We start from the raw sequence: 15,454 nt of genomic DNA on the forward strand, positions 1-15,454 counted from the left end.
ATTTTTCAGTTTCTAATAGCTCTGCTTTTCTTTCACATTTTTCAATCTCGGCCCTCCAAGGACGCACACAATTTGGTCTAAAAAAAAGAAAAAAAAGAGACATCTTGCTGTAATGCACACCTCCATTTTTTTTTTCTTTCTCCATTATGTTGCATCCAGTCAGCTGTTACCGACTTCAGCCTCTTAACAGTTTCAAACAGCACACCAATTTCAGGAACAAACACCCAGACATTGACTCACTGGTTCAGGTTGAACCAGCAGCATTCATGGACTCAAAACCAATCCTGCTGGAATTGCTAGTTTCTCTCACTCAGCCTGGACCTTAAAACTCTTTCGCCCTGTCGTTTGGTTCTTTTTGTCCCTCCTGTTCATATGTCTGTTGTTACGTGTAAAGAAATCAGAGCGTTAAAAAAAAAAAAAAAGAAAACACACCATCATCTGATATTTCACCTAAGTTTGGATTCCCTCAAGAAAAGAAGCCTCAGGAGTGAGTTAGTAAAGTGAATTTTCCTTTGTTTTCTCCTTTCACTCTAACAACTTTTAAACTCATTAAAGCCAGCCAAAGAGCAAAAAATAAAAAATAAAAAAAATGTGTTCATTTGTCTCTTTGATTGTTGGAAGTTAAGGGTGTAACAATATTGTGCAGACTGGAGAGCTTTGGGTGGTTGTTAATCCTAATTGGCCAGACAGCATGTCACAGATAAGCTGGTGGTTAGGTCCTGCTTTGACATTTTGGTATTTCTCTCTGTGGCAGTGATTTGAATAATGTCAGCCATGCATATGATGATTTTTCTTTTCTTTCTTTCTTTTTTTTTTTTATTGGCTAACGAGAGAACACTAATGAATGTTAGAGTGGAAATGGAGCCAGTCAAAATCAAACAGAATAGATGTTGTTTGAAGGCTTGAGCAACAGTGCATGTAGGGCTGGAGCAAAATAGCCATCAATTTAATTCCCCACACACACACACACACTATGAGCAGCGTCACTGCATGACTTCTCTATCCGTTTGGCAGCTTAGCAGCAGCAGCAGCAGCGCTGTCATACTGGATGATGTAATCAAAGTATTGTCTGTAATATGCTCCTTTTGCACAATCCAAGCAGCATAAACTGTGCTGACTAGGAGCATTTCATTGACACAGATCTCAAAGACACACTAACAGGAAGGGCTTGAACAGCTGAAAGAGAAACAAAGTGCTTGCAGCACATGAGCTAGATAATAATAATTAAAAAAAGTGTGTGTTTTTAACACTCTTTGTGTTCTAATGACATTAAAAGTACATACGCTTTCAAAATCTTTTTTGTGACTTTCCATAATAGTCAGTCATGCAGAGGTAATTTAGAATGTTTATCAAATGTTGATTTGGATAATAAAACACATTCAATTACAGATCATCTTTACAGCTAATTATTTTCAGAAACCAGAAGGAAGGGATGATGATATTTTTCTTAACTGTTAATGGATCACTGAAAAAAAAAAAAAAATATATATATATATATATATATATATATATATATATATAAACATCTATCAAAATTAAATTATCAGATTATATTCAGTTTTGTCATGTCATAGCCAAAACTTTTAATGCATTTTATGTGGTACACCAATACAAACTACGGCAGAATCAAGTAAACCATAACAACAAAAAAAAGGAAATGGGTTTGACTTTTTTTAAATTATTTTTTACAAACAAAATTTTGAAAAATGTGAAAGCCATTTGCTTTCCAACATCCTAACTCCAATACCTCTAAATATAAGCAGCGTTCTGATGCTAACTTTCTTTCAAAAGTGACTTAATCTGGAAACAGAGACTATCTTTGTGTGATTTGACCTCAGTGAAATCCAGCTGTTCAGTAAAAGCCTCAGATGTTTTGCAGAGAACATAAGTCAACAACAATTTGTGAAGTTCTAAGCAGGGTTAGGTTATAAATCAAATGTGCCAAGCTTTGAATATCTCATAAAGCAATCCTCTGTCAATTATCAAAAAATTGACAGAAAATTGGATTGTGTGCACACAACACACTTAGCAAAGCATGGCGTTCACTAAACTGACAGGGCAGACAAGAGAAAGCAGACAAAAGGCTTATTGTAACTTTGGAGGTCTGGTGGAAGAGCACGTCGACAAAACAACCATTAACGCTGCTCTCTGCAAATATTTTCTGAATGGAGGCGCAGCAAGAAGAAAGCCATTGTTAAACGAAAGTCTCAAGAAGTTTCCCAGAACATAGCACAACAAACAGCTTTTCAGGCACCACACAGAAGCCTTCCTGCCCCAAACATATGCTACTGTAAAACACGGTGACGGGGTCATGTGGCGGAAAATGAGACAAAACCGCTAAACTGCTATTTTCACAATCGATTCTGTCAACAATTTTATAACAACAATATTCATCGTGTGGAATATCTCTCCAGATTTTCCACAGTTTTTTGCTTCATGGATGATGAAGACTGTTGCACTTTGCTCCCATGCAGACATTCACAACGTGGAGCTTCTCTCTCCATCTTAACTACTGAAACATGAAGTCAATCGCACCTTTCATTTCTTATTGGATTTGATTAGGAAGCTGTGTACAATTTCCTCAAAACATTCTGGCTATTTAGTTTTAGACTTTATTCCAGCCTAAGAAAACTAGTTTTTTTAAAAAAGTTTTATTTGAGTGTATAACATAAAGCAGAACAACAACACCTATCTAAGCTCTAATGAGTACATTATGAGTATATGTATCAATCCTGTTCATACCAACTCACCATTTGATTGCACTGCTGCTGCTGCTGCTGATGACGATGTTGTAGCTGTTGGCACTGCAGAGTGAGCAGAGCTATAGTCTTGTCTCTACCCCTCAGCTCCTCCCTGAGCACCTGCACTTCCTTAATCAGAGCCTCCATCTGAAAGCACAGACATTTACAGCATGAAGTACTACTAGCAGAAAACATTAGATGGGGTGGGGTGTGGGGGAAACATTGTACACTGATTTGTATTTGGTGCAAAAACACTGCAAAAAACCTCAAGTTTCTTTACCTGTGACACAGTGGTATCGTCTTCCGTCTGCTCACAAACATCTGCTGGAGACCCTGTTTCTTCAAGCTTGAAACAGAAGAAACACACGCACACACAGAGGGGGGCAAACAAACAGATGCGGAGAACAAAGTGAGCTGAATCAATTGCCTCAGGCATGCCTCAAAAGCAATATTTCACAGCCGTGAAAGAACCTCATTCTTCCGCACAGACTCTCCTCTGACCCTGATCTGCCAGCCAACGGTGCTGCAAACCAAAGGCACAGTATGGGATCGAATATTCAACATATTTATTTCATTGAATCCAAAAGCTGTCCTCACCTCAGGGAGCTTACATAGGAGCAGCAGTTTTTGAAGGTGTTTCTGCTGACAACACCAAACAAATTTTTTTGTTTGTTCAAAGGGATATACTCCAGTAACAGTCATTGCTTGTTGTCAAAATTTGAAAAAAAAAAAAAGCTCGTCAAAAATTTAAGACAAAATGTCAGTTACAGTTATTCAAAGTGGAAATGTAAGGCATCAAATGGCATATCTTATTCTGTCGCAAAAGGTGTTCGGTCTTTATCGTTCTGTCACTCAGCCGCGAGAGCACGTTAAGTCTGGCGCTCGTTAAAGTTGCGCTGGAATTGTGCAGCTAAATCGTGCCAAAGCTGAAAGAACTTTGAATTTCAGAGCAATGTGCTAAAGATAAATTTAGATTCAGCTAGAGCAGGCTTGCTTGCACGGTGTGTGCCTTGAGCTCAAAAGAAAGAGAGAGAGAGAGAGAAAAAAAAAAACATGATGAGAGTTTGTTAATGGTGAAGGAAACATTTTTGCACCTGAGGCAATGCAATCGAAGGGTTTGACTTTCTCTGCAGTGAGGTAAAGGAAACTCAGCAAACAGATATTATTCAAAACAAATGTAAATATCAATGTTTTGGGAAATCTCAAAAGTCAAAACTTTTTTCTGATAAACGAAAGAACCAGCAGACACCTCCAAGTCAACAACAACTATTACTATTTTACAGTATGACTGGAGTGTTTAAAACCGAAGTCAAAATACGTACAGAGATATAAGAGGTTATTTACAAAGTTTCTCTTGTAATATGCTGAGACATGTCTGCAGTTAATTCGTCGAAGCCATGTAGAAAAATAGCCGAGTTCACTCCATGCTCATTTTTGGTCAGCTCTAAAACTTGACCTTGTCTGGTTTAGCTGCTGTTGGAAAAATATCACCTTGTTTCTGTCATGTAACAAAGGAAGAATTACAGTTTTTAACTCAAATATGGTCTGAGAAATGTACTGTTTATGGTTTCAAAGTGTATATAATCTTATTTGTACCAGGTTCTTAAATAATTCAGTTGTATAAAAAAAAAGGTTTCCAACCACACTCCGGGGATTCTGTCATTAAATTAATTATTCATGTCCCTTGAACTTTTTAAGATTATGTCACATAAAAAATAAAAAAAAACTAAAATTAATCTCACTGTATTTTAGTATTATTTTTAAAGGGCAAAACCCAAAGTTTTTGACATGTAATGACATTGCATAAGGCTTTTCAAGCATATCCGGCATTTGTGTTCATCCCTCCCAAAATTGCTTTTGAATTGAACCACCTCAGCATTATAGTTTTTTTTTTTTGCGATGCATGTCTTAACCAGCATCTCCACGAAATGACGACACGTCTGCAGATAATTCGGGTTGCAAGAGAGCAAGAGAGAGTGAGCCTTAACACAGATAACGAGAAGGCTAAAATAATTATAATGAAGTCGCTCTGCTTTATCTTGTTGATAAAAACCGCTGTCAGGAAAAATGTTGGAAGCCATTTAAAAATACCAGCGTTAACATAGGAACACACAAATTGCAGTTTTATTAATACCAATGACTGTATATGTATAAGACGCTAAGAGAAGCAAAAAAAAACAACTCTATAAGTAATAGTAAAATCCTGTTTTACAGCCACTTATCTTTAACACACATCACCCCTGCTACTAATATTAAAAACTAATGAGTGCAGGAATGCAAGAAAATATATTAATAATTAGTAAAAAAATAAAGTAAGTTAGTTTTTGTTTGTCTTCTTTGTGTTTCTGTGGAGGCGGTAGGATGGTGTGTAGTGGCATCTCTCTCACCAGAAATACAAGGTGTGCCATCAATAAAGCAGCATCTCAAAGCAGGCAGATATTGTGACAGTATTCTGCAACCGGCTTCACCCCAAATCTTCATTCTTAGAACAGATTCCATCGTCTCAAAATGTCAATGTTCGCCCTCTTAGACTGTGGTTTACCACAACTACCTCCAGAATGTAGGTGCTTACAGTGCTGACCGCTGAATACTCGTGGGTTCAGATCTGATATACAGTTCATACCAGTGACCAACTCAATCAACTTTGGCATCTTTGGGCAAATATTGGTTCATGCCATCCCACTGCAGTGTGTGACCAAGCTGGTGGTCAGCATGAAGAAAACATGCCAGGCCGTGTTACTCGTATGGCTCAACAATTCGCCACTGAAGTACTTGATTGTACAATAAATAAACCGGGAAGTTTCAAACATGAGCCTGCCAACCAAATAACATCAAATTGGGGTAAATTGCAGAATAATGTTAGGCATTTGTGGAGAGAATTTGGCAAGTCTTTCATGTTCAACCTACAAATGCATTTATTTATTTATTTATTTATTTATTTATTTATTTATTTATTTATTGACCTTTATTTGCACAGGTTGTCTCATTGAGATCCAAGATCTCATTTGCAAGAGAGATCTGCTTTGATAGAACAAAAAATATGTAAATGTGAATGTGACACAATGTAAAGAGGAAAAAAAAAAAACAGGATTTCCAAGACTATATTTTCCAATATCGCAACACCGAAAAAAATAATTGTCCAAACATAAAATCCCTATGTTTATGTTAATGCATTTTATATGTTCTGTTATATTTTGAAAATAAATCTGAATGTGACAAAATTAAGTCTAAAAAACGGAGACCAGACCCACAATTCTGATCGGTGCGTCACAAACCGATGTTTGTGCAACTGCGGCTAAAATAACTGACAGCACTAAGACCCATTTTGTTTCTACAGAACGACGACATAAGCAAACTGAGATCTTTCAGCTGCTAAATAGGCATGTTTTTAAGGTGGTGGGTCTAACCTGAAGTAATGATTTGAGCCTGAGAAGTTGATTCCTCAGCACGCTGCAGTCCTGCGTCATGTGCTCCACAGTGAGTTCATCCAGCATTGGTTTGTAGACTGGCTGCTTCCCATCAGACTGGACGGGACGAGAAGGAAACCTGGAAGTCTTGTGATTGTCGTAATTACTGAGGAAATGAAGCCTGAAAAAGAGAGGACAAAAAGTCATGTTGTTTGCTTTGGTGTATTTGTTTTGCTAGTTTAATTTTATTCTTCACTTCATTTTTTTTTTTTATTTGTAAGCCTGACCAACCTGCTGTCATGGAAGAAGTGATCTGGGCCACTCCAGCGGTGCTGCTTGCGTCGCTGCCCCTGTCGGCTACCTCTGTCTGAGCCCTCCATGAGAGACATCCTGTCAAAGTCTGTAGGGAAAGAATGTGGAGCATGGGTGAGACATCAGTAATATAAAAAAGAGACAAGAGAGATGGGGAGGCAAAAAAAAGTGTGATGCACTTATACTTGGGGCAGAACAGAAAAAGCTGGATTCAAGTTTAAGAAAGTACTTCTCCTCTCTCTTCTTTGAAAAGAAACTCCCAACGACTCCGTATGCAGCGACACTTACGCAGTCACGTCTCAAACCATGACGGTAACAAAGCTGACAGATGAGAAAGCGTGGTTCCCAGCAAACCACAATGACCTTTGGCTTTTATGTGTGAGACGCTCAAAGAAGTAAGAAGCAGATAAAGACAGCAAACCTCATTCAAAGAAATTCAGCAGCCGTGTTAAGCATACTTTACCCAGAGCGTCAGCAGACAGCCGGTCTGATATGCAGCCGTCACATTCCTAGGAACTAAGGAGCCTCCAATGATTCCTTTCAGCTCAGATAAAGTCTTTCAGGAAGAAATACAAACTGAATAAAACAAAATCCATGAACGTAGACAAAGTCAAAGGAGCAGACTGGAGAGAATTGAGACCTTGACCAGTTAGCTGATGATTTGTCAAAAAAAAAGTCAGCCCAGCTCCTGGGCTGTCTGACCCCCGTCTTTGTTGACGGCCTTGTTTTTCTGGGAACTCCCTAGGAACTGGAGCTGGTAGAGGAGAGAGAGAGTCGGCTGTGGTGGCGCTGGGGAGAGCAGGGGAGGTGACTGGTTTGTGTCCAAGCGAAGGAAGTCGCCAGCTGGGAGAGTGCAAAGCTGAGGCCGCTCTCCTTTCAAGGAGCCTGACAGCTGGATGAGAACATAACACAAGTTCTCTTCTCTTTTCCTTTCTACTTTTCCTTTTCCTGTTTTGTGTCAGGATCTTTAGAAGAATCTCCCTTCTCCATGCCAAATCGCACTGCCTGCCCCGTGGGCTGGAGTTGGCTGAACTCCTCAGTGTGCGCTTCCGTTGCCTCGCCTCTCGTGACACAAACTCTACCCGTGACACGTAAGAGCTATAAATATGGCTGCTGCCCGCAAAGGAGTAGGAAGAGATGACGCTCCAATTTACATTCCTGCAGTGTGAACATTCTCTTCCCGCTCGCCACCTCCTGCTCTCAGAAACAGGGAGATGACTGCTTACAAACTCCACATCCGGCTTTGAAAGTTTGTTAGTTGTTTTCCAGGTTTCTGTTGAAGCCATCTAAAAAAAGCTAGCTTAGTTCACTTCCTGCTCTTTTTTTGGTTAGCACTAAGGATGAACCTTGTCTATTTTAGCTGCTGTTGGAACCAAAGGGAAAAAAAACATTGCCTTGTTGTTGTATAGCAAAGGATGAATTGCAGTTTTTAACATTTTAACTTTAAGATGGCAAAAATTCTTACAATTATAAACCATCTTGTGTTGGTCTATCACATAAAATACCATCAAATTCACAGAAATCTGTGGCTGTAATGTGACAAGATTTGGAGAATTTCAGGTGTATGGAACTGTCTAAAACAGTAAAGAGGAAATAGAAAGTTTCATGATACCCTAAGAAAATCTCAACAATAGGAAATGCATACAAAAAGTAGCAAAACCTCAGACTTCACCTTTTTTCTTGACATGACTGTATGACAACAAGCCATTCTGGGCTTGAAGACCACAGCAAATGTGTTTATGGTTTGATAAGTCTTTTAAAGCAGCTTTTTAAAAAAGCGGGACGCTACCAACATCAGAAAAACCGTCTTTGAAACACAATGCTCCACCTCATTATTTCCTTAGTTTTTGCAATAAGGAGCCATTGGTGTCCAGATGCCCCTTTGCACGCTCATACACACATGACAGCAAACAGACATACTCCACAGATTAAATTTCATAGCGCCTAAAGGGAGCCTTGTTTGAACAAACCGAGCCTGGCGAGTGCATTCACGGCGAACTATTGCATTAAACCCCATTAGAAATGAATCGCCTGGCTTCAAGAATGACAAGGGAAAATTCATTTCCAAGAATTCATTATATTTCATGACAGGAAAAGGTCAATCCTCGACCCTTCTTTTCACTCTACCAAAATAACATAATGCAACACAACCTGAAAGGGGCATAATGATGTCAACACTGTTATTATGTAGTAATACTATGACCTGGTTACCTTTAACACCCACAAAGAAACCATTTATTCTGTCTTAATGAGATCGCTGTCTACATGTTTGTATTCGAGGAGTGAAAATAGGAAAACTTAGGAGACTTTGACAGATGCGATAGTTGGCGATGTGAGGTGCGGATATTAAGCTATTAAAGCAATCACGCCAGCATCGAACCGCTGTCGTCAGGGGAAACATATGTTTGAGCCGCTTCTATATAAGTGCACTCTGGTTCTCACGCAACAGTAATTGTCAATCATGCACATCTGTGTGCATCTGTTCATAAAACAAAGCCAGACAGCTGGGTAGAGAAACTGTTCCAAGTTAGCGGAGGAGCATTCAGTCAAAGTCTGGAGTTGTCATTTAACAATTCTTTAAAAAAAAAAAAAAAGACAAATATTTAAAGAGTAATAGGACGAAATACACAACAAGGAATCTATTAAACTTCTTTAATGGATGTTGCAATGGCAAGCATGCACCCAAGGCAATTTATTCAAACCATTATATCCCACAGAAGAACTACTGGAAATGGAAAGCACAGGCCTTGGCAGTGTATTAATTTACATTTATGATAAGACAGTTTTGCTGGAGGTTTGCGCTTATACAAAAATAATGGACAACCCCCAGCAACAGAAACTTAAGTATTCATCATGGCCTTATGTGGCGTAAATGCAATAACACCAGAAAGCTCACGTGCGTGCGTGCGTGCGTGCGTGCGTGCGTGCGTGCGTGCGTGCGGGTGTGTATGCTGACCGTGCAAGCTATCCTCTGGGAGGTCCACATCCAGCATGAGATCATTATCGTCCAAATCTCCAGTTTCCAGAGGGTCCAGGTTGTTCAAGATGTCCTGTGAATCACAAAATTCTAGGTAATACTTCCATATAGTATTGCACAACACAGCAGAGACATTGTGAGTACAATACATCCATTTTACTACTTTGCAAAAGGAAGCTGCAGCAAAAGTAAAGTGACAAATGGCAGACAAAATACAAAGTCTTTGGGTGCAAATATTAAAGCCTTTCAAGAATATACCACTCACAGTCCTCAGGGATTTTGACTGGACAACTATGATGCAAGTCTTTTGTTCTGCCACACCCCAAAGGTGCTATATTAAAGTAAGATCTTATGGCTATAAAGACCATTGGAGTAAAGTGAATTCATTATCAATGTGGGTACATTGAGGTAATAAAGGGATAGACATGCTGAATAACAACACTCAGGAAGGCTGAGGAGCTTAAAAATCCTCAATTGGCCCAAAACTGGGCCAATAAAATATCCCCAGTAGCCGTTTCACCACCAATGAACTGATCAGGCAAGATGAATCCACAATTTCAGGTTCACACCAACTTCTGACAATCTGAATATCTCAGCTCAAATTTAGAGAAATCCGATCACGCAGCGTTTTTCTAGTCTCATGTTATTATATTTTGGGAGCTCGTGAGAGTCGTTTCCGAAGTTTCCAGGTTGGGGTCATCTTCTGCTGCTTCAATGTTTGATACATCATTGGTCCAGAGATGATATTCTGCATAAATGGTTTGAGCATATGGCTGACTCTATTATCTCCAACCATTCTGCCCAATGTGCTTTGATGACTGACGTAAACAGGGATTTTTGCCCGTACACCTGCTGCCACTCTAGGATATTTGCCATCTTCCTGGACCATTTTCTGTAAACCTGATATGGTTGTGCAGGAAAATCCCAGAGGACCAGCAGTTTCTGGAAGTCTTAGATCACCACATTTGGGTCCAACAACCATGACATGTTCAAAGTACTTCAGTTCTCTTTGTTCCTAATTTTGGTGCTCAGTTTTAATGCGTCTTCAACTCATCTGGAAGCTTTTAGATGCAGCCACATGATTCCTGTTTAATTATTTGGGTTAGCGGGAAATTAAATGGATGTACATTGAAGGTCTATGACATACTGTTTTCTTCCTTTTCAAAGTAGGTTGGGTGTAGTTAACGTCACAACTGATGATAGTTATTTGAACACAACCAAATGTCTTTCCACTCCTAAAATTAGCTAATTAGCAAACATTTATACGTATTTTCAAGATTCCCCCCTTTTTTTTTTTAAATAGCATTCTCGAGTATGGTTTTCCGAATATCAAGATATTTATGACAGTACAGGTTTTTCAAAAAAAAAAAAAAATCACCCAATTATGAATGATAATGCACTCGGCTTTGAAAAGCCAACAAAAACACTTCTCATATCAGCTTCAAATTATGCAGCAGTCTGAGATGCAGCTTTGAGATGCTTTCAAAATAAAGCATCTCAAAGGCAGAGAAAAGAATCAATAGTTCAAAGCTTCATTTATTATTATTTCATGACTTTTTTTTTTTTTTTTTTTGCTCTTTGAAATTAAATAGCCCCGGCTTTGACAAGAACACACAACTGCAAAATTAGACATTATTGAATTTCTAGTGTGTGTCACAATAAGTGACTGGTGTTCACAATAAGTGACTGGTGTTGAGCTTTCAGACGATGATGCATATGATGAAAAAAAGATGACTCCACCATCTTCCAAATAGTGTAAGAGAAAATGTGGGTGGAATTTTTGCGTCCATGTGGAATAAGACGGATCTCATCCGTTTCATTCCCTTTCCTTCTTATTCCATGTTTTATGTCTTCCTCTTTATCTTAACCATGTTGCTATGACCAGTTTCGCTCCAAGCATAACATCAGGTGCTAACCATAAGGACGTAATTCCTCTGCATTTTAAGTGTTTTAAGAGTATTGTCCTGTTAAAACTTCTGACGTTCAGTTTGATTTGGTCATGAGATTGAAAAAGCTGACTAAGGAGAATGACGTAGCAGTTTATGGGCTTGGTAAGGGATTTGTAGAGGTGTTGCAAGAGTGGATTAAGATAATAAACTGTAGCTAATGTGGCTTACAAGTGGAGGACACTCAAAAGAAAAAGAAAAAAATCTGCCAACACATCCAGATCTGGCTGCTTAAGTAGGTTTTTCCTAAAAGCAGAACTCAAAACGCCTAAAGAAGTACAAGTGAAATGTAATCAAGTGACTTGCCACAGACCTTTGCTGCTGCTGATTTTGAAAGTGCATGCCTGTACAATCAGACAGAGCTAACATGGGAAATATGCAACCTTTCCTCACTAAAAATACCATGAACAGCTGATAGGACCTGGACAAAAACCAAGACTTCCTGAATAATTTTCTTTTGGCAGAAGTCCAAAACTAAATTAATTGGACACAAAGCTACCAGAATTATTAAAGTCTGACTGTCCCATCATTAATGGATACCTTCATAGATTTGACTCTGTATGATTGCACATTTTATTTTCTTTTTAACTGAATGTGTTCAAGGTGTGTTTCTGCCAGATCTTGGTGATATGTGTAAAATACTATTTTCTAACAAATAAACATAAAAAAACCCTGTTTATTTCCTTTGTTACAAAAATGTATGTTCAAGTTATGCAGACGTTAAGATCCTCCAAAAAAATGCAAGAGAACATTTGAATTATTTGAGTATTTGCTAGAAGATATCCACAGAAATATAGGTGAGTGTTATTACAGGCTGTTTGCCAAGCTGCTTGCTGTGGGCCAAGAAAATATTTTATGGTTTTGAACAAAAATATGAAATAAACGAAAGTTTCAAATCTTTAAAGTGACAACAGGCTTTAAATGAATCATCCATCGTCGCTCCGAACAAGTTTAATGACACTAAAAACCCACAGCTGAACCTTAAGATACATCAGTAAGATACAAATTCTACTTTGTAGTACAGGCCTCTGATTTTCACTGAGCACTGTGGTACAAAGTATAATGCAAATTATACTTTGCATTATACTTTGCATATTTTTCATGTGCATATTTTCATGTACTGAAATATGTCAAATTTCAGTACATGAAGCACAAAGGATGGTACAGTTAGTTTGTGCAGAAAGCTCAGTAAATAAATAAAATGGATAAGTTTTGTCGATGAAAAATTAATCTAAAACTCTTCTTGCATACATAACCACGCACTATTTATATTGGTGACAGTGACAAAGTCCCAACTGAAATTGTATCCAATTAAAACTTTGTGTAGTTTGAATGTCACCTTCAGTATTTATCACTTTAATTTTGTAAAATATGCTTCTTGGCCATGTAAACAAACCTTCTGATCCACTGGGAGAGTTTCAGTTCAAAGGTCTGCAGTGTGCACACTGAACACTTAAAAGTCCAAGTGCAACCCCAGCAGCTGAGGATGTGCAGGAGAAGCTTTTCATCCCAACAGGCTAAACTAGATTTTGGGGAACATAATAATGGAAACAAAAGCATCCTGCTCTCAACCCATCCAAAAAGCTCAAGTTAAACTGAGGTTATGTGTCTATCAATCAATGCACACACAAAAGAAATATTGACTGAGTGTTTCTCAGACATTTCAATCTTGTTTTCTATGGTCTGGCACTGGAAAGGCCTATTTCACAATTAATTAACGATTACTTTCTGAAGAAGTCTCAGACATGCATTCACAATTCTCGCAATGTAAAATACTCGCTATTCTTAGTGGGAGCGAGAACGGGCAACATAAAGCATAGATGATGGATGTCTTATGTGGTAGCCGTCCGTCCGTCTCACAAGTATAAAACTTTTCTTCTCTGTCTTTGGAGTCACTGGTGGCCTTTGTGAAGAGAGCATTATCTGCCCCAGTCCTTTCCGCATGTCCCTGTAAGCCACTTACCAAACCAATTATGCAGAACAAAACAGCTATTTCATGAGAATAAAGACACGGCTGTAGCAACAGAGTGGTGGGCCATTTCAATCGAAGACATCCAGTCAAATTTTATGGATAGATAAGCAGCAATGTTTTCATATCCGCTATGCTCGCTGGTTGTTTGAGAAATTTCCTACTGAGGGCTATAAATAAGAACCAGAGCATGAACATTTTCCAATACTTTATCACGCGTGAAAACTATGTCGAGCCGTTTCTCTTAGCTGGTCCTCCAAATCCATTTTCTTCAATGCAAAAGATATTTTCCTGCTCCATCGCACTTGATTTAAGGTCTTGGCAGACCTCTCCGTGTTTGTGTCCACGACCAGATTTTACCGCACAGATTCTGAGTCAAACTATTTTTTTAGCACACCTGAAACACCCCATTCCACTCAGATATGCATAGTTTTTACTGAATATCATACTGCAATGTGCTGGTTTATGCACTATTAATTTAGAAGAGGAGGAGATGAAAAGAACCAAATCCTTATTTGACGAGTCCAACAGTAAAAGCCTTTAAACTGATTCAATTTTGGAAATCAGAACCTCATTTCAACATCCGGCCCGCTTCATTATTTGTGAAATCTAAAAAATAATAATACTCATCTATTATTCAAGCATATTCAAAGTGATTACTTCTTCCAGAATTATTGTAAAATGCAGGGGGGAGGGAAACAATCAGGATATTAGAGTAAAAAAAAAAAAAAAGATAGATTTTTTTAAATGAAAAATGTGTAGGAATCCTGAACGCAGCCGTGGGTGGGCGCACACAATCAGGAAATCAATTGTGGGTGTGACAAAACCTCACCCTAATCCATAAGGATGTAAAAGTCGCTACAATTTATTAGCAACGCTAGAAGCTAGACAGCTTTCTCTGATTAGCACCTTTTGTCCAAATTGCATAGGTACGAGAGCAGCAATAGTGCAAAGCAAAGGTCAAACTAGAACAAAGTGTTGAGAGACAAAGAATTGATATTATAGACTAGAGGTCCTCAGATCCAGGCCTCAGGGGCCGGTTGACTGCAACTTTCAGATAAGTTCCTGGTCCAACACACATGATGCGAATGGCTGAATCTCCTCCTCAGAATTGGGCAGTCAGGTTCTCCAGAGTCCTGCTAATGACCTCGTTATTTGACTCCGGTGTGTTGAAGCAGAGACGCATCTAAAAGTTGTAGGACACTGACCATCGAGGCCTGAAGTTGAAGACCCCTGTTATAAACAACGAAACAACGGCTGTTCGTTATAGGAGGGAAAGCTGCAGCTCAATATGTTGTATTTGTTTTAATAGATGTAACAGCTACTGTTACTTATCTACGCAATTTCAAAATGCAGCCTGAACCGCTGATCACTGGCAATGCATGAGTTTGACTATAGAGTTGGAAAAAAATAATAGAAACAAGGCTCAGGCAAGTACAGACAAAAAGAATATAAGACACTTATATGATAATCTGTAGATAGCATTTGGATATTGGGAGTTTTTTTTGTTGTTGTTTTTTTTAAATCACATTTCTTTTGGTTAAATGCTTTTCTTTCTGCGGCGCGCAGGCAAACATTCGGGGACAGACACAGGCGATGCAGAGGAAGCACACTGAGCCAAACTGTTAAATGAATGATGGCAGCTGCAGCAAGGAATAAAATAGAGTTAGAAAACCATTGATTCAGCTGTGTGTTTTTTTTTTCATGATTTATCTATCTTTCACATTTTCTTTTGTTTTGCTGACAGAATAACAAGACGCTGTTGTGGCACAGTGAAAGCACTGTATATATGTTGCGTTGTGTACCGAACCGCCACATATGTACGGCTGTGATAAAAAAAAAAAAAAACACAATTTTAGTCAGGAACAGACTGACCTTTAGATAACAAAATGAAATGTGCCAGAACGGGAAGCTGTTAAGAGGCACAGCAAACAATCGAGGTGTCTCAGCTGTTTACACATCGTTTTATCGCTCCAAGATGATTTGATTTGCGATATTTGTTGTCCAACATGTATGCAAACCGCAAAATACTTTGTGCAGTTTTATTCATGGTGTAATGTATGGAACGAGAACACTTGAAAATTTGATGACAAATTACAGAC

At 38.6% G+C, this 15,454-nt stretch overlaps 1 protein-coding gene across 6 annotated transcripts in view; it reads right to left on the reverse strand.

Moving 5' to 3' along the window:
• ccser2a (coiled-coil serine-rich protein 2a) overlaps positions 1–15,454 on the reverse strand; it is a 61,394-nt gene that overhangs the window by 25,506 nt on the left and 20,434 nt on the right. For all 6 annotated transcript variants that reach the window (XR_535541.3, XM_008429216.3, XM_008429219.3 and 3 more), the window contains 5 exons: positions 9,417–9,510; positions 6,440–6,548; positions 6,149–6,329; positions 3,022–3,087; positions 2,751–2,888 (listed from right to left, as the gene is read on the reverse strand). Coding sequence is in view for 5 of the 6 variants with exons in the window: in XM_008429216.3 (XP_008427438.1) it covers positions 2,751–2,888; positions 3,022–3,087; positions 6,149–6,329; positions 6,440–6,548; positions 9,417–9,510 (588 nt within the window). In the remaining variant the exon portion in view is untranslated. The remainder of the gene's footprint in view (positions 1–2,750; positions 2,889–3,021; positions 3,088–6,148; positions 6,330–6,439; positions 6,549–9,416; positions 9,511–15,454) is intronic.

The sequence above is a fragment of the Poecilia reticulata genome, chromosome 15 (genome assembly GCF_904066995.2).
Source record: "Poecilia reticulata chromosome 15, P_reticulata-male-v2, whole genome shotgun sequence".
NCBI lineage: Eukaryota > Metazoa > Chordata > Actinopteri > Cyprinodontiformes > Poeciliidae > Poecilia > Poecilia reticulata.